We start from the raw sequence: 23,195 nt of genomic DNA on the forward strand, positions 1-23,195 counted from the left end.
TTTTCACATATAACTCACTTGAAATCTAGTTAATAGAGTAAAGATTATCATTTGTGTCAAGACTGAAATCTCAAAATTTGAAAAGTAAAAGGACTTAGAATCATTCAATTGGAGAATATGGATTAAATCTACAACTGTACGCATAGTACAGGACTAGCAATTTAATTCAACCAAATGAATTTAATATATACTATTTGGGTTAGGACTAAATTTTCAAAGTTTAAAAAGTACAAGGATTATAGCAAAATTTAACCTATTCGAAAAGTACAAATACTAAAATTGATCAAATTAAAATATAGGGATTAAATCCACAACTTTCCTAAAGTACAGGGACTATAGCAAAATTGAACCTAATTTAAATATTTTATCATACTTAACTTAAAATTAACGATATTTATAATATCTTTTTGTTATACTAAAAATATATAAAAATATAAGATAATAATTTTATTTTATTTAAATAATTTAAATTACATTTTTTAGTTTTTAATTTTTAATTTTTAATTAAATAAAATAAACGTGTAAATATATATTATATAAATAAAACAAACCCATGTTTAGAAACTAGTATATATATACAAGATATACAAATTTCTAATGCCACATACATGATATGTAATTTTACCTCTTTAATTTTTTAATTTATTTTTTAAAATAATGTATTGTAATTAGTGTAAAATAATATTTATTAAAATTATTGAAAATAATTAAAATATATTAACTTATTTACTAATTCAAATATTATAATAAATTCAAACCATTATTAAAGCATGTTTACTATATTCAATGTATAATATAGTTTTACTTCATATAATTAATACAGAATAAAATTATTCAAAATAATAAATAATTAAAGTATATCAACTATTTTTTATCATTTAAATATAGTGCTAATAAAAAAAATCCTATTCATTATTAAAACATTGTACAAACTATAAAAAATTGTAATATTGTAAATTAAATTATTTCCTATTTAATTTTTATTGCTTTCTTTTTTTTAATAGTCAATAAATTTACTATAATAATTGATAGATAAATATAATTGCAATATATTAGATGATGTAAATGAATTATTTATAAAATTTTATATAAGAAATAATAATTAAAATTTTCTATTTAAAACTACAGCAATATAAATTTTCTTTTTATTCTATTTGTTGATGGGAACATAATAATTTTTATTTATTATATATAAATTCATTTAATAAAAGTTTTTTAATAGAATCAAAATTCTTATTTATAAGTATAATAAATTTCTTTATCAAATAAATTTCTTTATCAAATAAATTTCTTTAATTGAATATTTTAGTGAAATTAAAATTATTATTTAATGTGATAAACATGCTTTAATGCCTTGAAAATATAAAAAGGAAAAGAAAAGAATGGGGTGAGAGAGGCTCGAACTCTCGACCTCAGGATTACTCAGAAAGCTATGAGACCTACGCGCTAGCCAACTGCGCCACCACCCCTTCCATTTGCAAAGGAGCATACATGGTTAATATTTTTAAAAACGCAGGAGTAAAGATAAAAAGGAAAAAACCAAATTCACGTTGCAGTAAATGGATACATCTATATTGCATTTACTATACATGCTGGTTGATTGAGACATTTACACAAGTATTTGTCTTTGAGAAACAACGGCATTGGGGCTGGCATCTGCACTTTGGCAGGTCAATTCCAAGAATTTAAAACCATCTTCATATGAGATCAACACCAGACAGATGGACAGGCAGTAACCAGCAAGAACAACAGAAGCAACAGGTCTGAAATGTTAGTTGTTACCAGCTCTGTCACTGTATCTATTGCAGTCACTTACCATGCCAATCTCATTTATTCTACGTCCTCCCTTTCTTCCACTTTACCTAAACTTTTCCCTCTGCTCTTCTTTCACCCACCATTCTTTGGTCCCAACAATTTGGCTCGTTTCTTCATAACCCAATCTTCTATACACTACTCAACATTTGGATTATGATTTTGTATATAAGAGCCACGAGGTTCTTTTTTTCTTTTGAATGGCAAATTGTTGTTCTTAATATACTCATTTAACTCCAACCAAAATCCTTTTATCAGTCAAGTCATAATTTCAGGACTTTGCTTTATCCATGATTCTCAACATGTTCAAGTTGGTAGCCTCAACACAATAATTGGCACGACCGACAATATCATAATTAGAACTTTAATTTTTAGGGAGACATAAACTTATTGCTTTTCTTCAACAATCGGAATAACATTTGCTCATACCTTTTATGTATTTTTTCGAAAAATATATACTCTGGGTTTTGCTTTCATTTGTACCATCACATATAATATATATACCAAAGTGAAGGATACAAACATCTTTCAACATTAATAGCCCTAGACAAAGATAGGTAGGTGCAAGCATTAACAGAGAAACATCTACTTGCATATAAATACAAGATATATGTAAAATTTAAAAAGAAGTCAAATTATGCTCGTATTCAAGACATAAATTTAAAAACAATCTGGGTAGTATTGACTACTGTCACAGCCTCCAAGGCCTAGTTAGCTAAGTCATAAATGGAGTACATGCATATTTTCCTTTTTTTATTTACAATTTCCTACATTTAACTTATAAGACCAGACCCTACTTTTCATTTCATCTTTGCTCCGTTAGGTTACCAGTTTCCTTATAACCTTCTTCCTCCACAGTTGTCTTGGTTGTTTAGAAGATGAAGAATGGTAAGATGAGAGGTTTCATGTGCCAATCCGCTGCAGTAAATGCAACTTGCATGGCAGTTGATCCTCGTTCGGCAGTGGTGCCAAGAAAGTTAGCCAGAATCCGTACAGATAATACTAGATTGATCAAGAATTGCAAGTACTCTAGGCTCGTCGAGTCTCAAAGATTTGTTAGAGACGACAAGAGATCCATTGTTACTCCCTTGGTCAGAAAGGAAAGAAATCAAGAACAGAAGCCAATGCCCCACTCTAGATCAGTTCAGCTAGCTTCATCAGATCATGTTTTCCAGGTCAGGCTTCGATTATATGCCATTTTTTTGTATGACTTTAAGAACTGACCTATTTACGCTTGTTGATAGTCAATTCTAGTTTTTGACACAAATTTAAGATTTTATGTTGTTTTTCACCTGTGTCTTTTAACGACCATTTAGTTGTGTCGATGTGAATCATGTAGTAATGTGGAAATGATAAATATATATCAACAAAATCAACTGTCCTACTTGGTTATAACTTATAAGGCTAAATAACCATCTTTTACTTGAATATCTCAATGCCCTGTTCTACATTATCAACCTAAATATCATGTCCAACATTTTCCATGCTTTTTGTTTCTTAATGTATTTGGAAGATCCTTGAGAGGTCATATCCCCCCGCACTCCTATTCAAATATGTGTTGGACATGGGTGTCAAGTAAAATAAACATTGGTTTCTATAGTCGTTTCTCTCATAAGCAATTGCAGGTGGTTGTGATGCGAGTCGCTCTGCATTGTCAAGGTTGTGCTGGTAAAGTGAAGAAGCATTTATCCAAAATGGAAGGTATTTTAACGAATCTATGCTACTATTTAAATTTCCCTCAAGTGATTTCAGTTAAATCATGGCATCATATGACACCCTTTTTTGTTTTCCTTAAAACTTCACAAAAAAACTTTTCATAACCCGATCTTGGTGCAAAGCCAGAGCTTGAAGCTAAGCCAAGGCTGAGCCAAGCGGTTGCAAAGTAGGGTAAAGTAGCAGTAAATAGAAAGTGATGGCTTTTATGATTGGTTAAAAAAAGATGGGAGTGTGAGACTGTTTTGGAAAAAAGCAGGGGTGACATCATTCAGTATAGAGCTAGAGAGCAAGAGGGTGACGGTGATGGGGCACGTATCGCCAGTGGGAGTCCTGGAGAGCATTTCAAAGGTGAAAAAGGCTGAGTTTTGGCCTTGTTGAACAACTCAAGAGGGGCCGAATTTTACTTGGAAATGCCGAAATGGTTTGTTCTTATTTTTAAAGGGAGAGAATGTGGGGAAATGTGGCTATGGAGAAGAAATGTAAGATGTTGGGTTTTGTTTGTTTGTTTTGATGTTTTCGAAATTGGTTACAATGTTTAAATTTGAGTGGTCCTCAATGCTGGCTCATCCAAAACAAAAAAGAGGGATATAGATGGAGTAGTTATGGGGACTTTTTGTCTTTTGGAATGGTCTTGATCGGGATGTTTCATAGTGACAATTATAATTATAAATTAGGTATATATGAAAATTTATGTTAACATGAAGATCTATATAAAGTTTAATGAACATAAAAGCAGATTTTGGGCATCAAATAACGAAAATAATTGATAACCAAGCCAGCTTAAATAATGTGGGTTGTAGAAGAATGAAATCATGCAAGCGCTTCGCAGAGGCCATTAGGCTCACATATCCCGCTCTGGCTTTCTTTTCTGGATTTTGCACTACTTTCACCATTAAGTATTTTCACGGTTGTTACCTGTTCGAGCATGTGCACCATTAACCATGTTTGGTTAGGTGTAATAGCAATGCATTACGGTTCAAATCAATGGGCCCATTACCAAACTATTGCTTGATTCGCTGTAATAGGCTATTACAGTCCTATTCCATACAGGCTTATTCAGGTTAAAAATGATGTTTATCATTCGATAGTTTCCTCACAGATTGATAATTCAAGGAATGAGTGAGTAATAAATTAGCTAAAGCTTTCAATTTTACTCTCACCATTATCCTTTCTTTCTCACGTTTGAATCTTTTTATTTTCATGATTCTTCTCCCCAAATTCCCAACTTATCTCTTCTCCACTTAATTTAAACATTTTTTAATCCCATTTCCTCCCAACTCTATTTGCGTTTTCACTTCTTCTTCAACTATTTTTCCCTTCAATATATTGACAAAATTGGAAATTTCTAATAGTTTAATCCATTGAAAAAAAGAAATGAAGTATTTTTCGGGTCATTTCACACGATTCAAGATTTGATAAGTTTTAATTCGAACCCAAATTTCTTATGGGCTATGTGTTTGTTCTTAAAATTTTTTGACCCATAATAATCATTGATCCCAGTGGAGTTTGTATAATTTATAGTATAATATTTTTTTTGGTGATAAGAAAACACAACATAGGAATCACATAATCCTAAGCCAAAACCCCTTGGAGGTTGTTCAAACAATTGTAAAACATCCCTATTGCTATGAGCCATTTTCGCAAGATAATCCGCAACTGGATGTAAAATATTATGTTTGGATAATCCGCAAGATAATTTGCTAGTTGATGTATGAACATTTTTAGATGTAAAATATAATTGTCAAGCTATTTATTATTTCTAATCTTTTGCTTTTTACTTTAAAAGATAATCAAAATTATTTGTTTCGCTAACGATATTTTAATACATTAAATATGCATTGTCGTTTAAAAATAATAAAATAGGTTATATATCATTTTTCTAATATTATATATTATGATTTTTATTAATTCATATTTTAATAATTATTATATTAAGAATATTATTAAATTATACATTATTTTATTAAATTATATTTAATAATAATCTTATTAAAATTTAATAATAACAACAATAATAATCTCATTTAAGCCTTTTTTCTTATGCTATTATAACATCTATTCTATTTAACCAAGTAAAAAAATAGTATTACAACTCTATTCCATTCCATTGGACCAAACAATTAAATTACTGATTATAACTCTATTTCATTACATCTTTATTTTATTACAGCTCTATTCCATTTATCCCAACACAACGTGGTGTAAATATTTGGCTTATTCTTCTTTTAATGTTAATTTTGTGTCACAAAATTTAAAATTAAATTTTACATACCCATGAAGTTAAAATTTTATCAAATTACATCACTAATTTTTTATATAATAAATTAGAACACTTATATTAATGTACATTAAATAATTTTAATGAAGAAACTCACTCAACGAGGAGCGTCGTCTCGAGCCTAGCCTCATAGGCGGAGGGGGTTCCAATACCCTCAGGTGTTCGATTTGGCACAATATTTTTTATATGGGGGCTTTCAAGGGGTGTAAAATTCAAACTTGTTCCAAGAGCCCTTCGTGCACCGTCTCTGATCATCAGTGAAATGTAATTGCCTGCGGAGCTTTTCTTGAGGATGTCTGGCTACTCGTCAGCTTTGATAAGAGGAGAACTTCGGAGATTGTTGCCCCTCATGTTTAATCGTAGTGCTTGGTGTGTTCTTTCATGGCTTCTACTTTGCGTCTGTCTCCTATTTTGATTAAAATCTTATGACGAAGAGCTCGAACTGTGCCTTGAACTTGTCGCACTATCTATTTCTTCAGTTTCTGCTAATTTACCTTATATTTCATATAACTGGTAAAGTTTCTTCGACCTGTTAATCATCAATATGTCCTTGAGATGCTTATGTTCAAGGCCAGCAATATTTTAAATTCTCTGTTTGATTCTCCAAGCTGCTGATGAACTGCTAGTAGACTAGTTTTTGACTTCAGGTCTATTTTGTTGGCTAGGAAGTGAATGACAAATAACATCGGCAACTTGCTAAAATTTTTAACCAGCCCTGGTTGTAAGGAATTGTACCAATATTTTGCATTTTCTCCAAGAGTCATTGGAAAGAGTCTCCACTTTAACTCATCTAAAACTATCTGGACATCCATGTAGCTTCTATACTACGACAGGTGATCGGTTGGATCGCTCTTACCGTCATAGGCTTCCATTTAGTAATGTGTGGAGCCAAAAGGTCATTGGCATCCGACATCCGTTCCATTTACCCATCTGAGCAGTTCGCAGATCCTGTATTTCTTTGCGCAAAGTTTTAACTTCATTTCTTCTCATAGCTTCTTGCAAAGGAACATGTTGGGGGTACATATTCTGAATCCCCACGTTGTGGGACATCCCTGCCAATTTTTTTGGTATTTTCCGCTTAATTTCTCCGTTAACGTATTCCTTGATTTAGTTTATGATCCTGCCCTTCCCGACCGAAGAGGCTCTCTCCTCCTTATCGTTGCACTGCCTCCTAACAGTACATTAGGTTGTTAATAGCTCCTAAATATTACGTTGTAAGAGCTCTTATTGTTGTCGGTATGTTTTCTGTTGCTACTGGAGCTTTTGAGACTGTCTAAACTGCTCCTACAAGCTTCTAAATTGCTCTTGGAGCTTAGAGAATTGTTGAGAGCTAACATTTTGGTTTTGGGTTGTGTTTCTTTAATTTTGGGGTTGGTAACCAGGGTAGATCTCATGATATCTTTGTTGATGGGAATATTGCTATGTGTACTGCCATATGGGTCATAATAATAACCCTTGAAATTCTAGTTAGGTTGTTTTGATCGGTTTGTGGGTTAAAATTGTTATTTGATTAATTTCAATGTTTGGGATATTAATTTTTGAATTTATTATTGAAAAGATTTTTAAGTCAAATTGAGTCTATGCATATCACACGGAGCTGCAAAGGGAAAGGGATGAAGGAGATGGAGATTTTGTAGATTAGATCTCATTCTCCCCTTAGGCTCCTAACTTTATATATATTGGTTGCCCCTGTCCCTAAGGTATTATGTATCAAGTTGTTATTAGTTGGTCAGAGACTAGTGGCATAACGCTATAGGCCTAGATAGAGTGGCATTATAATGTGGCCAAAGTCATCTCGAATGGAACATGATGCTTGGGATTTGATATAAAAATTAATGAGTAAGCTTGCTTGTTAGACAAGTTACTAACCGGGAGGGTCATGTTGAGGGCTAGATGGTCTTTATGTGGGATTTCGGATGATGATATTATTTGATTTGCTTGAAACTAGTTGGGAGGTTTTAGTGAGGCGTAATTAGACCTGTCCATGGGCCGGGCGGCCTGCCCGAAATATGGGAGGATTCGGGTAAAAATATAGGCCCGAAATATGGGCTTGGGCAAAAAACGAGGCCCATTTAAAAAATGGGCCGGGCTCGGGCTCAACTTTTTTAGCCCGGGCCCGGCCCGACCCGAATATAATAAATATATTTTTTATTTTTATTTTTTAATTTTAAAATACTTTAAAAATATTTTTATTTTTAAAATATTTTTTTGTGTTTATTAAAAATCGGGCCGGGCTGGGCCGGGCTCGGGCTTACTCTTTTTTCCCGGGCCGGGCCTGGGCAAAATTTTAGGCCCATATTTCGGGCCAAGCCGGGCCCGAGCCTAAGAGTCGGGCCAAAAAAATTTTCTAGGCCCGGCCCGAACCCGGCCCGGCTCTAGGCGTAATATTATATAAGTTATTTGTTGAGTAAATTTTAAAAAAATGTATTTTTACATATAAAAAAAATTTAATTATATTGTAGGTGTGATATAGTTTAATCTTTATATACGAGTCATTTGTTTAAAATGTAAGTTAATCTTCTTTTTTTCGTTTAAGAGAGAGAAAACAGTGACTCCATATCCAGCCCCATCAGAGTGTCCGTGCAGCTGGGCGAAGGTAGGCCCTCTTGTAATTTCAATAAGGAGTCTTAATAAATTCAATGAAACCCTCGACTGACTCGACGCTCTTATCGTGAAAACCTTGATTTGTTTGTTAGGGCGTCAACTTCATCGTAATCGGCTGTGTTTTTTAGCCCGAAAGACAGACTAATTGTATACATTCACAGAGGAAGTTTCGCACACGCCGTACGCAAAGACAGGCAGACAAGTGGTGTCTGTGTCAACATAACACGAATAGCGCTGTCACATCCTGAGGCCTCCCAACAAACCAATGACTAATCGCCGCATAGATTTTCATATCAATGTTGGAGCTGCTCTAGCACATGCGTCGTCTTTCGCTCCATATCCTTTTCAGTTTTAAAATTGTTATTTTATCTCTGAGAAAATATTTTAAACAGACAAATTATTAGTAAACAAATAAAAAAATGATGTGAAGTAGCTTTTTTTCTAATTTAAATATATACATAAAATTTTAAATTAAAAAAAAATATATATATAATTACACTTCGGTAAGAATGGTAAAACTTCAAAATTCACTCGGTACAAATTACACATTTTCAGCAAAATTCAGCAAAAGTGTGAAAAGCTAAATTATGACAAATTATTTGAATACCTCGAGTGATGCAATTTAAATCTAAACTTCAACTCAAATGATTCATCGAATTTGATTTTTTTTATGACATCTCTAAAGGAAAATAATCACCCTCCCAAAGTATCACTATTAAGCATTAAATCAGACACATAAATGAGAAAGGAACTAATCATAAAAAAATGTATCCAGAGGATGGTCCAAAACCTAAAATCATAGTTTTCCAGTAACCCACTAAATGAATGCTTCAATCTTCATTCTCCAATCACACATCAAAACACAAAAAAGGCAAACTAATTTAAATACAGGTATCCGAGAATCATGTCCCTAAACATCAAAATGGGTATTTTTCATATGATACCCCCTCTCCTTCACCTCCAACCAGACACCAAAACAATCATGAGGCCTACCACAAGTGATCCCACTGAAACAGATAGCAATGGGGAGCCTGAACTACCAGGAGCTGGCGCAGGGGCTACTTCATTTGCTCCTTCTGACGATGCTGTGGGCGCACTGGCCGATGTTGATGGTTGCATTCCTACAAATTTGGTAGGGGAAACTAAGTCAAATTTTATGGTAAAACAAGGGTCACCACAGGTCGAGCCTGTTTGGATTTTAGGGGTTGGAGTTGGCGTTTTGAGTTCTTAAATGAAACTGGATTCACCATCAATTAGAATTTTTATTTTAAGAAAGGAACAAAAGATTTGATGACATTGAAATACTTCAAAGAAAAGATAAGGATTAGATTTATCAGAACAGACCTGGTGCACCAGCAGGTGTGAGAGATACTGCCAAGGAAAAAAAAACACAGTTTTAGTTATCATTTCTAAATCCCCAAGATCTCTTCTTTTTCTCCCCCTTGTTAATGAATGAATGCATGAAAACTTGTAAAGGTTGCTTCATAATACATAAAATTCAAACGTGCCCTTTGCCTACAATAGAAATTTGCAACAAAAAATGGCACATTTTAGTTACCCAACAATAACCAAAAGGGGCTTCGTGATTTTATCTTAGTCAAGATTCCACAATTTATGTTTATAAACAAACTAGTACATAGGTTTGAAAAGGAAAGAAAAGGTTAAGTCACTCACTTGCGCAGTTAGTGGTAGAAGGAGCAGAGACTTTGCAAAGAGCAGGCAAAGTCATGGCCTTGGTGACATTCAGAGTAACACCCAGAGAAGCACTGCTCTTATAAGCCTCACACAAGCACTCAGCGTCGGTTTTCAGCACAGTTTTCAAGCCAGAACAACAAGTTCCTTCAGGCTTCAACACTTCACTCCCGCTGGATACGAAGGACAAACAGTCGGCCATGTTCAAGATGAGGGAGGAGCAGTCCACGGAGGAAGAGGAAGAGGAAGGGGAAGGAGCCGACGCCGTGTGGTGGTGGTGGGCGGCATCAGCGGCCACCCAGACAGATATAATGGCAGCGAGTGTCAAAGCAAGAGAGAAGTTTGATGCCACCATTGTTGGGAGAGGAAACAGTGGAGGCAACAATTGGGTATAGTGGGAGAAGGAAGAAAATGAGAGGACTTTGATAATGAAGGACTGGGGGGATTTATTGGGGAGAGAGGAGCATGTGGGAATTGGGAAAACTAGTCGGTGCCACTAGAAGGGGAAACGTATACGTGTCATGGTTAGCTTTATTTTATTTTATTTTTGTCAAAAGTTCTTTTGAATTTTGAAAAATTTTACTTTAATTTTATTTTAGTTACAGTAAAAAAACATATTTGACAGTGGCACGCATACACGTGGAGTGAAAATAATAAAATAACATGATAGTTGTTTGTGTTTACGACACCGAAGATTAATTGTTTAATTTTACAAAAATCATTCACAACCAAGGAAATAATAATTGCTATAAGTGATGCATACTTTAGTTTTGACAAAAAGGAAAATGATAAAAAAATCAAAATATTTCACAATATTATTTTATTTTTTAAAATTTTAACTTACGCGTGAGGATGGTTAAAATTTTTATCAAATAAACGTTTGACACGATTTCAAATCGTGTGGCCTTATCTCCACCAACAATATCATACAAAAAAAAGATATTATTATTTAAAACAAGTGACAGGCAGAAAAGGAAAATTCCATGTGATGGTAAATAGTTTATTTTCATTTTTTTAGGAAATTAATTTCATTACACTAAACAAGAGAGTGTGAGCCAATAAAAGAGAGGACAAAAACTAAGTCCCCAGTCGGTAAACTTGTCATATACATCCTGTTCTAACATTCTCTACTTTCGTCAGATAGATCAAACATAGCATCATGATTTAAAATTCAGGAGAAACTAGAATGGGAGCTTTTCCATTCAGACTGAGTCACATAAGATAAGGTTACCCTCGTAAGCATATGAACTACCTTATTAGCTTTCCAATCGGATCCAACAAAAGGACAGGTTTTGGAATTGAGATGTAAGCACTCGACATTATTTTTAAGTAAATGACAAAAATATATTTAGTCGTATCTTCATTTATACAACTATCATGTTATGAATTTAATTTCTGCAACACCTCTTACCCGATCTAATAATAGATTCTAGTACGAGATGCTACATTTAAGCACATAATCATATTTTGAAATAACATTCATACTAAACCCAAGTACATGTCATCTCTAAAGTCTAAAATTTATATATATACTAAAAAGAACTTGAACTTTGAGAGTTGATGAGATCCTCACGAATAAGTACTCATTGCATCTTTTATCTACTTCTTTTACCTACGCGTTCAAAATAAACACGTTAAGCTACATGAATAGCTTGGTAAGTACTCAATTGAATTCAATCTTATCATTTATATATATAATCTAAATAATTTTTTAATAACATTTATTCTCATAGTTTCTTTCATCAATATACTTAAAATTTTAATGTTAGAAAAAAAATTGTTTTTCAAATGGTGTTCTTGCATAATGAAAAATAAAAATTTTAAAAATTGAGCTGGTTTGTAATGTTTATAGCAATAAACCCTTTACCGAAATCGCATCTGTGTTTTTGGCTAGACTGATCCTTGTTGTTCCTGGCTTTCAACCGAATGACCTTCTCCTCTATTCTCGTACCACAATTTACTTTGAGCGTGGACTCAAACGATTCAAATCAAACACTAAACTAGAAATATATATATTTTTTACTTTCAGTGTGAAAACAAAATCTCTTTCAACAGGAACCAGTAGAATTGTTATTCCAAAAAATAGAATTTATATTTAAAAATAAATTCTCACTATTTTCGAAAAAAATAACAATATCTCAAAGTTTTATTTTTTAGCCCTATTGGTGCCAACTATTTATATGAATAATAGGTGAAACCCCAGTTGAATTGTAGAAGTCTATTTCAAATAGAAAAATGAGCTCTTAATCTAATTAAGAGTATAGGGGGAGCAACCCTAGTTAAACAAACTAGGGCTTGTTATCCCTCTATTTAAAAATAAGGGGCTTTTGGACCTCTCACATATCGGGTCCAATTATAAGCACTTCCTGAACTTTTAACCTAGTACTTTATAATTCAACCCAACCCAATATTTATTTTTCTATTTCCCAAAATAAACATTTCAAATTAATTTAAATAAATTACTTCCCAATTTAATAATTTTCTCAACCAATTCTAACTTTGTTAAAATCATGACGACTTTTACATTCAACGAATTCACTATGACTAAATGATTAATTTCCATTTTCAAACTTTATTTAATTTGAAAACCATAAATTCATTTTCATGTCATTTTCATTTTTGGAGAAAACCATACTCATTTCCAAATGTTTTCCATTTCTCCATTTTTATCATTTCTATTCATTTTTGTTCATTTAATTATACATGCAATTCATTTCTGGTTTCAACGAGCTAGTGGAGGGCCCGATTAGACATATGTGATTAATGTTCAAATGATTTATAATTAAGTTTCAACTTTTTACCTACTAATTATAAACTCATTTAGTCATGAAGTCATTCCACTATAGTATCATGATTGAGCTCTCCCCAATGACATACCATTACGAAAGCAACTCGATCAGTGTTCGTCCAGTAACCTTGCCATAAGTGTGTTACCCTTGTAGGATATCCTTAATCTTTTTAAGATAAATTCGTTCTCCCAATATGATTTTATTTTATATTATTGTAACCATTACATCTTCCTTCATGAAAAGTCAATTACTATTAAACAGTAATCAAGTCATTCATCACAAAGGCGAACAACACATGACCACGACACATGACCATGTTTACTTTTCATCAACCATGTAATGCCAATAAGAGGATATCATTTACCTATATCTCGAGCTATGAATTTCACTATTGTGAATGACACTACATACTGTAGAAGTCATATACCCAACGCACCAGCTTTCAGTTCCTTATTTATTAGAACTCATACATTTATATACATCAAAGTATACAAGTCACAAATACATAGTCTATCATCCACTTAGGATTAATGTATGTCACACTTAGAACATCACAAGTGAATATATCCATAAACAGATTCAAGATCAATTCTTCTTAGGTCCAATCTGATGTACTGTCAGTCATATCTATGTCTCTATCTTCTGGGAGTCATTCTAAATGCTACACCCTTCACCCGATTCAGTTGCCGGACCCGAGCTACAGAATGTTATAGCAATTAATGAAATGGAACACATCTATAATCAGCTTTAAACTAGAAATAAATAGCAAACATATCATACATTCATATTTGAAATCATACTAAATCAAAATCAAGTCTCAAACGAGTTTTGTGTATTTTGTGTTTTCTTTTGGTTTGCATTTTTTACATGATTTTTTGGAGATTTTGTACAACAAATTAAAATAGAATTTTATTAACAACAAAGATTATTGAAGTTTAGACCATATTGCCTAAATTTATATTTAATTAGAATTTTAAATAATTTATATTTAATTAGAATTTTGAAAGGTTAATGGTCAAATTTAACTAAAAAAATAAATGCTAAATTGAAAAAAGATGAAAATATTGCAAACTAAATTTATCATTAAATAATAGTAGTAGTTTGATAAAAATGTTGGATTTTAAAATGGGTGGTTATTTAAAAAAAGATTAAGTGGCTAGTTATTACAAGGATAAGCTTTAAAAATTAATATTCTTTCTAAAAAAATTTAAAAAATTTAATTATTCCTATTTTACTTTTGATACAATATTGGGTGATTTAAAGTGCATTTCAAAGATAAGAGATCACTTTTTGATCGATATGCAAACATATCAACCCAAAAATGCCTGAATCCCATCTAAAAGTGAATCTCAAGTCCACTGATTTTTTAGACTTAGAACTGAAAAAATAGGTGAACTTAATTTAATAAATTCCACCCCATCCGTGCACGTATCACTTCTATTAGGCATCACAAATCTATACTTCAGACCAGATATCCAATTAGCACCTCCAATTTGGATTTTCTGAAGAATCCTCTTTCTATGTCCTTCAAGATAATTGTTGGGGATAAACCCGATTGAGCAACGAACAAGTGAAATAAAAAAAATTGAAAAGATCGAAAATAAATATTTTACATGAAAAAACCCCCTGAAGAGGATAGCAAACCACGAGCAAAGATAATTTCACTATAACGGCAAAAATGAAGAGTAAAAAGATGGAGATAAAAACTAAACCCCGAAACCCAAAATAAGAACTCTCAAAACGTAAACACAAAATTTCTCTAAAAACTTGTAAAAGCTAATACCTAAATGTGTAAATGTGTTATCTTTATAGGGTGGAAAATAGTCTATTTATAGGCTAAATTCTTAGGTCAAATAATATTAAAATAACCTACACTAATCAAAGTTTGGTTAGGACAAATAATCAGAATTTGACTGGAAAAAGAAAACTGAAAAAATTGCATAACACGTCGCCTCATTGTGCTCGTTAGGACGTTAGCTATCACGTCGTCAGAAAGACGCCTCTTCCTTTATCGGGACGTCAAACCTATTTCAACCCAAATACAAGGCATAACTCTAAAACTCTCCACCTTGACTCGTATTTCTATAATGCTTTCTTTGAAAGAGCTCGTAACGAGCCTATTTCATACTATGCAAGATATTAACTGAGTTGAAACTGTGCTTTGAAGCTGAAAGACTTCTAGCCTTCAACTTGTGCATTACCAAATCAAAACTGATCCGGGTCTAATTTTCAAGAACGCAATACCCTATCTTTTCAAAACTTACACCCAAAAGAGAATATATCTTATATGAAACAATCATACCTCTACTTCAGACGAGTTGACTTTGACTCTTTAACGGACGAGGGACGTCCGATTTCACTAGTCACCCTTAATCCTTTCTGAACATAAAGACTGTTAATCCTTTTTTCTTTCATCAAAAGAAGAGCCCCATGGGATACATTAATGGCGCTTGACTCGATGTTTATTCTACAATAATTTGAGTCTAAATTTTCCAAAGAGATAAGATTTCTTTTTAAATCAGGTACATACCTGACATCTAAAAGTGTCATGATTATCCTATCGTGCATCTTGATCTGAAGAGTACCAATACTGATTACCTTACTGGGTGAACCATTCCCCATACGCACACTCCACCTTGAACTAAACCGTATGTGGAGAACCAGTCCATGTTGGGACACATGTGGAAAGAACACCTCGAATCTAGGATCCACTCTAACGTAAGCTCGGAGCTTTCACTTGTTGACACCCACAAGAAATCATCACCCTTGTCATTGGCCAAATTAGCACCAACTAAATCTTCCTCGTTGCTCTCAACAACCCTTTTATTTCGCAGTTTGTAACAATCTGCCTTAACGTAACATAACTTCTTAAAATAACGATATCTCTTGTCTCGCTTCCTTGATGCTGCCAAAATTGAAGCTTGCTTATCTAACTTGCTATCCAAATCAAATTTATTTTTGAGTTTGTCTTTGTTTAATAGATGACCCTTCACGTCATTGAACGAGATATTATCTCTGTCATAAATCAGAGTCTTCCTAAAAGACTTGTATAAAGGGGTAAAGAGTACAATAATGATCTTCCTCGTCAATCTAAACCTCAAAATTCTTTAAATCATTCAGAAGAGTAATAAATTGACTAATGTGATCTCTAAGGTGCTCACATTCGTTCATGCGGAACGTGTATAACTGTTGTTTCAACACTAACCGGTTAGTTAGAGACTTTGTCGCGTAGAAGGTTTCTAGGTGTATGTCATTTTCTCCATCAACACCTCATGCAATACATTATTCATGAAGTACAACTGAATTAAGGATAAATCATTTTTATCTAATCTATCCCATTCTGATTTTTCCATTCTACAGGCTTCTTCTCTGTAAGGACCTTCTCAATATTGCCTTAAATTAGAATTGTCGTCATCCGAACTTGTCACATATTGAAATTTATAATGCCATCGAACTTATCAATATCAAACCTTGTTGTTGTCATCTCTGAAAAAGTTGAATGCAAAAACCGACCAAGCTCTGATACCAATTTTTTCGGGATAAACTCGATTAAGCAATGAACAAGTAAAATAACATAGAAATTGAAAAGATCATATACAAATATTTTATGTAGAAAAACCCCTCTAAAGAGGATAAAAAACCATGGGTAAAGATAATTTCACTATAATGACAAAAATGAAGAGTACAAATATGGAGATAAAAACCAAACCCCAAAACCCAAGATAAGAGTGCTCAAAATGTAAACACAAAATTTCTTTGAAAGATTGTAAAAGCTAATACCTAAATGTGTAAATAGGTTATCTTTCTAAGGTGGAAAATAGCTTATTTATAGGCTAAATTCGTAGATCAAATAATACTAAAATAACCTACACTAATCAGAGTTTGATTAGGACAAATAATAAGAATTTGACTGGAAGAAGAAAATTAAGGAAATTGCATAACACATCACCTCGTTAGGATGCTAGCTATCGCGTCGTTGTGACAAAGGTTTCTTCTTATTAGGATCCAAGTGGTCGCATCTTGGAAAAGAGCTTATTTATATGTTAAATTTATAGGTCAAATAATATTAAAATAACCTATACTAATTAGAGTTTGATTGAGACAAATAATAAGAATTTGACTGGGAGAAGAAAATCAAGGAAATTACATAACACATCGCATCATCAGGATGCCAGCTATCGCGTCATTGTGACAAGATGTTTCTTCTTGTCAAGACGCCGGTGTTCACATCATCGGGACAATGCCTCTTCCTTCGTCAGGATGTCAAACTTGTTTCGGTCCAAATACGAGGCATATCATCCCTGAATATCATGTTAAAATGGTTTTTTAATTGAAATATGATGCCATCCTTACATAATACATTAGGTTGGATATCCACTTAGCACCTCCAACCTAGATTTTCTGAAGAATCCTCCTTTTCATAGCCTTTAAGATAACTTCATTTCTAAAGATCATGTTAAAACGAGTTTCTGATTGAAATATGATGCCATCCTTAAATAATATATCCATTAAAAATAGAATTGGTCCATGAATCGGTTCATCATCTTGTAAGTTGAGGCTAGCAAATTGGTGGTTCAACAATGGTGATGATAAAATAATAACTATTTAATAAATTCTAAGTGTCTCAGACTTATTCGCAAGTGCACGGGAACAATGCCAAGTAAAAATTACAATGAAACAACTTCGTTAAAAGAAATATTACGAGGATTGAACCCACAAACAAAAATCAATTGGATTAACTCGACATAACTAATTAAAATAAACGATTAACATTAAACCTACTCCTAAGTATTTAATCATTGAAGAAACAATTGATCTAAACTAATAAAATATGACTCAAGTGATGACAACTTGGGTATAAAAAATGAAATGATTAGGAAAATCTTCAATTAATGACACCTAATAATATACTTGAACTAATAACCAATTTAAGGGTCTAAATGGTGACGGACATCGAAGCATGAACAGCTAAGTTGGAGCATAGATTATAGGCATCATCTATCACTCTCATTCATCCCAATTACATAAGTTCATGTATTTCTTATAAATACCCTAATGGTTGGTGTATATATTAACTAACTTGATAATTATTCAACTAGATCATTAAGGTCCACCCAACAACTCATTACACTCTCTCCTAATATTTTCATTAGCCTAACAATCACTTAGATTAATCATTAACTATGAATTGAATAACTAGTCAAACCAAACATTTGCCTATCTCAATTACTAAGCCTTTAGCTTACATTTTCCTAATCATACAAAAATTCAAATCAGCTCCAAACATAATCAAGAATAATTGTGCGAAATGGTGATTTTTAAGATTAATGGTGGATCTAGATGAGAAAAAGAATGGGAAATTTTAGATAGCATGACCTCGATATTAATATGTGTCAAGATCAATATGCAAAAAAGAATCTCGAAACTCGACACCTATAAGTGTTGAGATCCTATTACATCCAGTTAAATATGTATAAATTAAATACAAAAGTCGAAGACAAACTACATTAAATCAAACTAACTACAAGAATCTTGAGAAAATATTGAAAAATATTAATATAGATCTCCACATCCAAGGGTTGAAGTTATAATAAAATAATTTCATCAATCGTGACTATTATAAAGAATTAAGAATCTTGACGTTCGTATGAGTGTCGAGTTACTTAAAAGATATTTTGCAAAAAATAATTTAATCTATATATTTTAAGAAAAAAATATTCATGATATTTGAGAGGGCTAGCTCTCTTTCGGAATAAGTCTTTGAGGTGTCATCCATTAAGTAACCGTTTGGACTCTCGAACGAAAGGTATTGTCCTCGAGGAGACCTTTAATTTTTTTTTAAATATTGTAGTCTCGTACTTCACGGAGTTTGGGCTCTCGTTGGAGTACGAGAGACAAAATCCCTCCACGAGGACAATAGCTTTTGTTTGTAGGTCCAAGACAAACCTCCCTCAACAATAGTTAAATAAATAGGTAAAAACATATTTTCAGTCCTCAATTTCAAAATTGAGCAAAATGATCGATCTCAACAAAATCGATGCTATTTAATCTCTGTCAATTTTGAAAGTGACCAAATAAGGACAATTAATCACTGTGTTAACATTTTCTGTCAATTGTACCTCATTTTAATTGATAAATAACAAATTTAGCCTTTGATATTTATATATCTTATATAAATGTTGGCAGGATGTGTAAATTTTATAGGTTAAATTTATTAAACCAAGAACTAGTTGACAAAATGTGTAAATGTTACCGTCTAAACTTGTTAAATTAAGATCAAATTGATTGAATGTGTAAACTTTAAGAGCTAAATTTATTATTATACTAATAAAAATAATGTACAAATGACTAAAAATATCAACATTGTGATTAGTTATCTTTATTTACTTACTTTCAAAATTAACTGTGATTAAATTACTGTAATTATTTGGTTAATATTGAAAAAAAAAAGGGTGAGCCTCAGTTAAAAGTTAAAAGTTAAAACTCCTGTAGTCAATAAGCTGCTAAAACCATAAGCCCAAATCCCAAAATCTTTAGCTAAATTCACGAGTCTTACGCAAGTCAAACAACCTTCAACTCCGCCATGGACTTCCCCCACAACCATTCCACTAACTTCCCCTCCCCTTCCTCCTCCTCCACCTCCTCCTCTACTGCCCGCCAACCTCCTCCCTCCACCGCCACCACCAGCACCACCGACAACGATCCTATGCACTCCTGGTGGGAATCCGTCTCTAAACAACGTTCTCGCATCCTATCCCTCTCCTATCTCCTCCCCTCCGACGGAACCACTCTTTCCTCCTTAGCCGATTCCGACCGCCCCGCTCTTTCTCTCCTCTCCTCTCCCGCCGCTTACTCCCTCATTTCCTCCGCCCTTTCCTCTCCTACCTCTGGCTCCGGTTCTGACCCTCTCTGCCAATGGCTCTACGAAACTTTCCAATCTTCTGATCCTCATCTCCGCCTCCTTGTTCTCTCTTTCCTCCCTCTTCTCTCCGGCACCTACCTTTCCCGAATCCACACCTCGGATTCTTCTTCCTTCCCTTCCTTCTCCGGCTTCGAAGCCGTTCTCCTCGCCGTTTACTCTTCCGAAGTCAAATCCCGTTCCGGGAAACCTCTCCTCGTCCAAATTCCCGACCTCTCTCAGCCCTCTCTGTACCATGCCCCTCGTAACAAGCCCGCTGACGACAGATCTAGACAATCCGTCGGCCTTTTATCACCTCCGCTCGAGCCACATTTAGCTGTAAAGTCTACTAAGCGAGCCGTCATCGTTGGAACCGCTCTTGATTGTTACTACAAACAAGTCTCTCAAATGCCGGCTTGGTCTAAGCTGGACTTTTGCACATTCGCCGCCGCTTGGGCGGGGCAAGATTGTCCTTGCAGAACCAAATTGGACGGGGACGATCTCGATCACCACGAAAGCGGTAACGGAAACAGTAATGGGCACGATCACTTTTTTAGGAAGGATTCGGGGTTTAGTAACGGAACGAGAAGCCGCGACGGCGACGACGTGGGCACTGAAGATGATGTGATTAAGGATGTGGTGGTGGAGATGGACAATTTGGGTATCAATAAAGAAGATGCTGAGAATTTGGAGAAAAAGGGTGTGAGAATCCCTTTACCTTGGGAACTTTTGAGGCCGGTGGTTACAATTTTGGGTCATTGTTTGTTTGGTCCTTCCAATTCACAAGATGAAAAGGACGCTGCGTCCATCGCCATTAGGTGTCTATACGCGAGGGCCTCTCATGATTTGGCACCACAAGCGATATTGGCATTGCAAAGTCTGATTAGGCTGGATAAGAGTGCAAGAGCAGCAGCAAAGGCGGCTGCTACGGTTGTGGCAAACGCGCCTTCAAATGCTAACACACCTAGCAAGGCTAAGAAGCCAGAAATCCTTTTGGTTTCCAAGTGATTTCAAGGTTTGCATGTGCTGGTAATGAATATGTATAGTTGACTCTAGTAATGTATACTACGTGGAAAATCAGTTTTACTACTAATAGTTTTCCTTAGAATTGAATTGATTATGCCTTTTTCCTTTAATTATGTTCTGTAAGCTGTGTATCATTGTTCTGGGTTTGTGATTGGTTGAGAGAATATGTGGGTTCAACCTGTAGTATCAGGCTTTCTGCTTTATTGATTTGATAAGGTTGAGGCAGATGTTGGGGTTTGTTGTGAGGTTGCTATCATCTTATATTACCACTTCCTTATCTGTTGACTGCGGCATCATAGCTTATGATTGGTGTTTTGACTTTTTGAGTAGTGTAATGAGTTGGGCTCACTATGAAATGATGAGGTGCACGCCTTAGCATTAAGCTCTCTCCACTGGAATTTGGAGGATTAAAGAATTCCAGCTGTGTGTGAAGCTGCTGTTACATTCATATTTCAAAGGGGGAGAATAATAGGATATCCTAGATTGTTGTTTAATTACACTAGTGAAATGGTGAAATCTTCTTTTGACAATACAAATGTATGCCCATACAGATATAGTGTATAAAAGCAATCCTATATTTTAGAGACACAAGTGCATTCAAGTTCCAAAGAATCTATCGCTTTTAATTGGAGGAAAAAAGAGGTTGGACTTCAACATACAGCAAAGTGTCCATTTAGTTGAAATATGAAGTTATGTAAGAATACATTTTACATATTAGGTGGTAGAATTATTGATAGATTAGAAGGGATGAAACTTATTGTTGCTCAGGAGAGTATTAGGTAAACATGGAAATTTAGTTGGTCAATAATGATGCTGTCTATTTTATAATTCCATAACGAAGTTTTTGCCTTCCCCAAAAACTCTTCAAGTTTTCACCCCTCAACATTCTTCACATTTATCCTTACATCAACCTTTCCCTTCACCCTTTGGTTATTGCAACACCTTCATTATCCAACAAACAAATTATTCATCCTTCATCTTCAACACTATTTTTTTACTACCTATTAAGATTTGTTTTTTCTTTGTTTAAAGGATAGAGTTGGCTAAAATAAAATTGTCTTTAATATTTTTTTAATTTTAACATTGTTGGTAATATTATTATATATACATTCAAGGTAATTTTCTTCATCCGATCATGAAAATATTAGTCGATTTGTAAATATAAAATTCCCTGAATCAAACACTCTTTTACCATATATGTTAGTATCATTTTACAAAACTCCAAAATTAATTCACAATGTTGTTTGAATCGGATTAAATTGATCGGTTGGATCAAGAACCGATCAGGGTAGCAATTCAAAAAGGAGTTTTAAATTGATTGACTCAAAATCAGTATTGATTGGTTGAACAAAATAAAAATCAATTGAACCAACTAAATCAAATTTCTTTTGAACCAATTGGATAGACAAACCGGTGATTTGATGAACCATGGATTTTTATAAAATTTGATACAATGATGATTCCTATAGTACAAATTTTCGTATTCTAATTTTGTTTTGATTATGCTTTTTTTTAATCTTTTAACCTGTTTTTACATTACATTTCTTATCAGAGAGAAGTGCTAATCAGTTTCCAATAACACCAGCTAAAATGATAGACATAAATTACAGACGCTAGAGAAATTTCGATTCCAATCGTGATTACTAAGGCTGTGTTCTTTATTGCTTTTCAGATGAGCTTTTGCATGTAAAAATGTTTTTTTCCTGAAAAGCAATAAAGAACGGACATCATTTCAAAAAAAAATTCAACTTAAAAAGTTTTAACTTCTCCATCTGCCAAAATTGTTTTTGGCTTCTATTTACATTTTTAACATTTGTCTTCTCCCAAAATTTTTAGTATTTATATTTGGTATATAAATATTATCCCTTTTTAAGACTTTAATCTAAATATATATAATATTTTAGTTTGTTAGGTTTATATTTTCTATGTTATGTTAATATCTAATATGAGTTATATATTCAAATATATTTTACAATAAAATAATACAAATATGTTAAAAGCATTAATTGAAAATAAAAAATAATTTTTAAAATAATACAATTATGTCAATATCTAATTACAAATATTTAATTATTATATTTAAATATTTAAATATAATTTATATATTCTAATTAAATTTAATAAATAATTAATATTAATTACTTAGAAATATTTAAAATTAATATTATATATTAAAACATTAACAATAAATTATAATAAATTATTTTTATAATTTTGCTAAAATATCATAATATTAACTAATTTGAACCTTATTTAAATACATATTTGTTACTTTATAATCTAAGGTCTAAAATAGACATTTTATTTTTCAAAAGTAATTTTTGACAATAATACCAAACATCTAAATTTTCAAAAGTACTCCTCAAAATTCTCAAAAGTA

The 23,195-nt window shown here is 33.1% G+C and overlaps 3 protein-coding genes and 1 non-coding gene across 6 annotated transcripts; 2 read left to right on the plus strand and 2 right to left on the minus strand.

Annotated features, from left to right (window-relative positions):
* Positions 1 to 1,383: 1,383 nt before the first annotated feature.
* Positions 1,384 to 1,469, minus strand: TRNAM-CAU (transfer RNA methionine (anticodon CAU)). The gene is given in 2 exon segments: positions 1,384 to 1,419; positions 1,432 to 1,469. It is a non-coding gene; the product is annotated as a tRNA-Met (tRNA).
* An 881-nt stretch (positions 1,470 to 2,350) lies between these two features.
* Positions 2,351 to 4,137, plus strand: LOC107929199 (heavy metal-associated isoprenylated plant protein 3). Of its 2 annotated transcripts, none has more exons than XM_016860575.2 (3): positions 2,351 to 2,987; positions 3,438 to 3,513; positions 3,785 to 4,137. In XM_016860575.2, the coding sequence occupies exons 1-3, from the start codon at positions 2,691 to 2,693 to the stop codon at positions 3,904 to 3,906; spliced, it is 495 nt and encodes a 164-aa protein (XP_016716064.1). In that variant the 5' UTR covers positions 2,351 to 2,690; the 3' UTR covers positions 3,907 to 4,137. The 2 variants fall into 2 exon arrangements, with proteins under 2 accessions (XP_016716064.1, XP_040964099.1); XM_041108165.1 differs by having other exon boundaries at positions 2,459 to 2,987; positions 3,655 to 4,137.
* A 5,013-nt stretch (positions 4,138 to 9,150) lies between these two features.
* Positions 9,151 to 10,601, minus strand: LOC107929194 (non-specific lipid transfer protein GPI-anchored 31). 2 transcript variants are annotated; one of them, XM_016860563.2, is made up of 3 exons: positions 10,085 to 10,601; positions 9,755 to 9,781; positions 9,151 to 9,531 (listed from the first exon to the last, which is right to left on the minus strand). In XM_016860563.2, the coding sequence occupies exons 1-3, from the start codon at positions 10,455 to 10,457 to the stop codon at positions 9,365 to 9,367; spliced, it is 567 nt and encodes a 188-aa protein (XP_016716052.1). In that variant the 5' UTR covers positions 10,458 to 10,601; the 3' UTR covers positions 9,151 to 9,364. The 2 variants fall into 2 exon arrangements, with proteins under 2 accessions (XP_016716052.1, XP_040964100.1); XM_041108166.1 differs by lacking the exon at positions 9,755 to 9,781 and having other exon boundaries at positions 10,085 to 10,594.
* An 8,793-nt stretch (positions 10,602 to 19,394) lies between these two features.
* LOC107929184 (uncharacterized) lies at positions 19,395 to 21,040 on the plus strand. The gene has a single exon (XM_041108167.1). It carries the CDS (start codon positions 19,475 to 19,477, stop codon positions 20,795 to 20,797), a length of 1,323 nt encoding a protein of 440 aa, XP_040964101.1. The 5' UTR covers positions 19,395 to 19,474; the 3' UTR covers positions 20,798 to 21,040.
* Positions 21,041 to 23,195: the final 2,155 nt, after the last annotated feature.

The sequence above is a fragment of the Gossypium hirsutum genome, chromosome D12 (genome assembly GCF_007990345.1).
Source record: "Gossypium hirsutum isolate 1008001.06 chromosome D12, Gossypium_hirsutum_v2.1, whole genome shotgun sequence".
NCBI lineage: Eukaryota > Viridiplantae > Streptophyta > Magnoliopsida > Malvales > Malvaceae > Gossypium > Gossypium hirsutum.

Bases quoted from the DNA above. Each gene is read 5' to 3' on its own strand.
- LOC107929194 (XM_016860563.2), bottom strand. From the start codon at position 10,457: ATGGTGGCATCAAACTTCTCTCTTGCTTTGACACTCGCTGCCATTATA. The intron at 9,782-10,084 runs GTGAGTGACTTA...TTTCCTTGGCAG, and splicing joins TTCTACCACTAACTGCGCAA to TATCTCTCACACCTGCTGGT. The intron at 9,532-9,754 runs GTCTGTTCTGAT...CCAAATTTGTAG, and splicing joins CACACCTGCTGGTGCACCAG to GAATGCAACCATCAACATCG.
- LOC107929199 (XM_016860575.2), top strand. From the start codon at position 2,691: ATGAAGAATGGTAAGATGAGAGGTTTCATGTGCCAATCCGCTGCAGTA. The intron at 2,988-3,437 runs GTCAGGCTTCGA...AAGCAATTGCAG, and splicing joins CATCAGATCATGTTTTCCAG to GTGGTTGTGATGCGAGTCGC. The intron at 3,514-3,784 runs GTATTTTAACGA...GGAAAAAAGCAG, and splicing joins GCATTTATCCAAAATGGAAG to GGGTGACATCATTCAGTATA.
- LOC107929184 (XM_041108167.1), top strand. From the start codon at position 19,475: ATGGACTTCCCCCACAACCATTCCACTAACTTCCCCTCCCCTTCCTCC.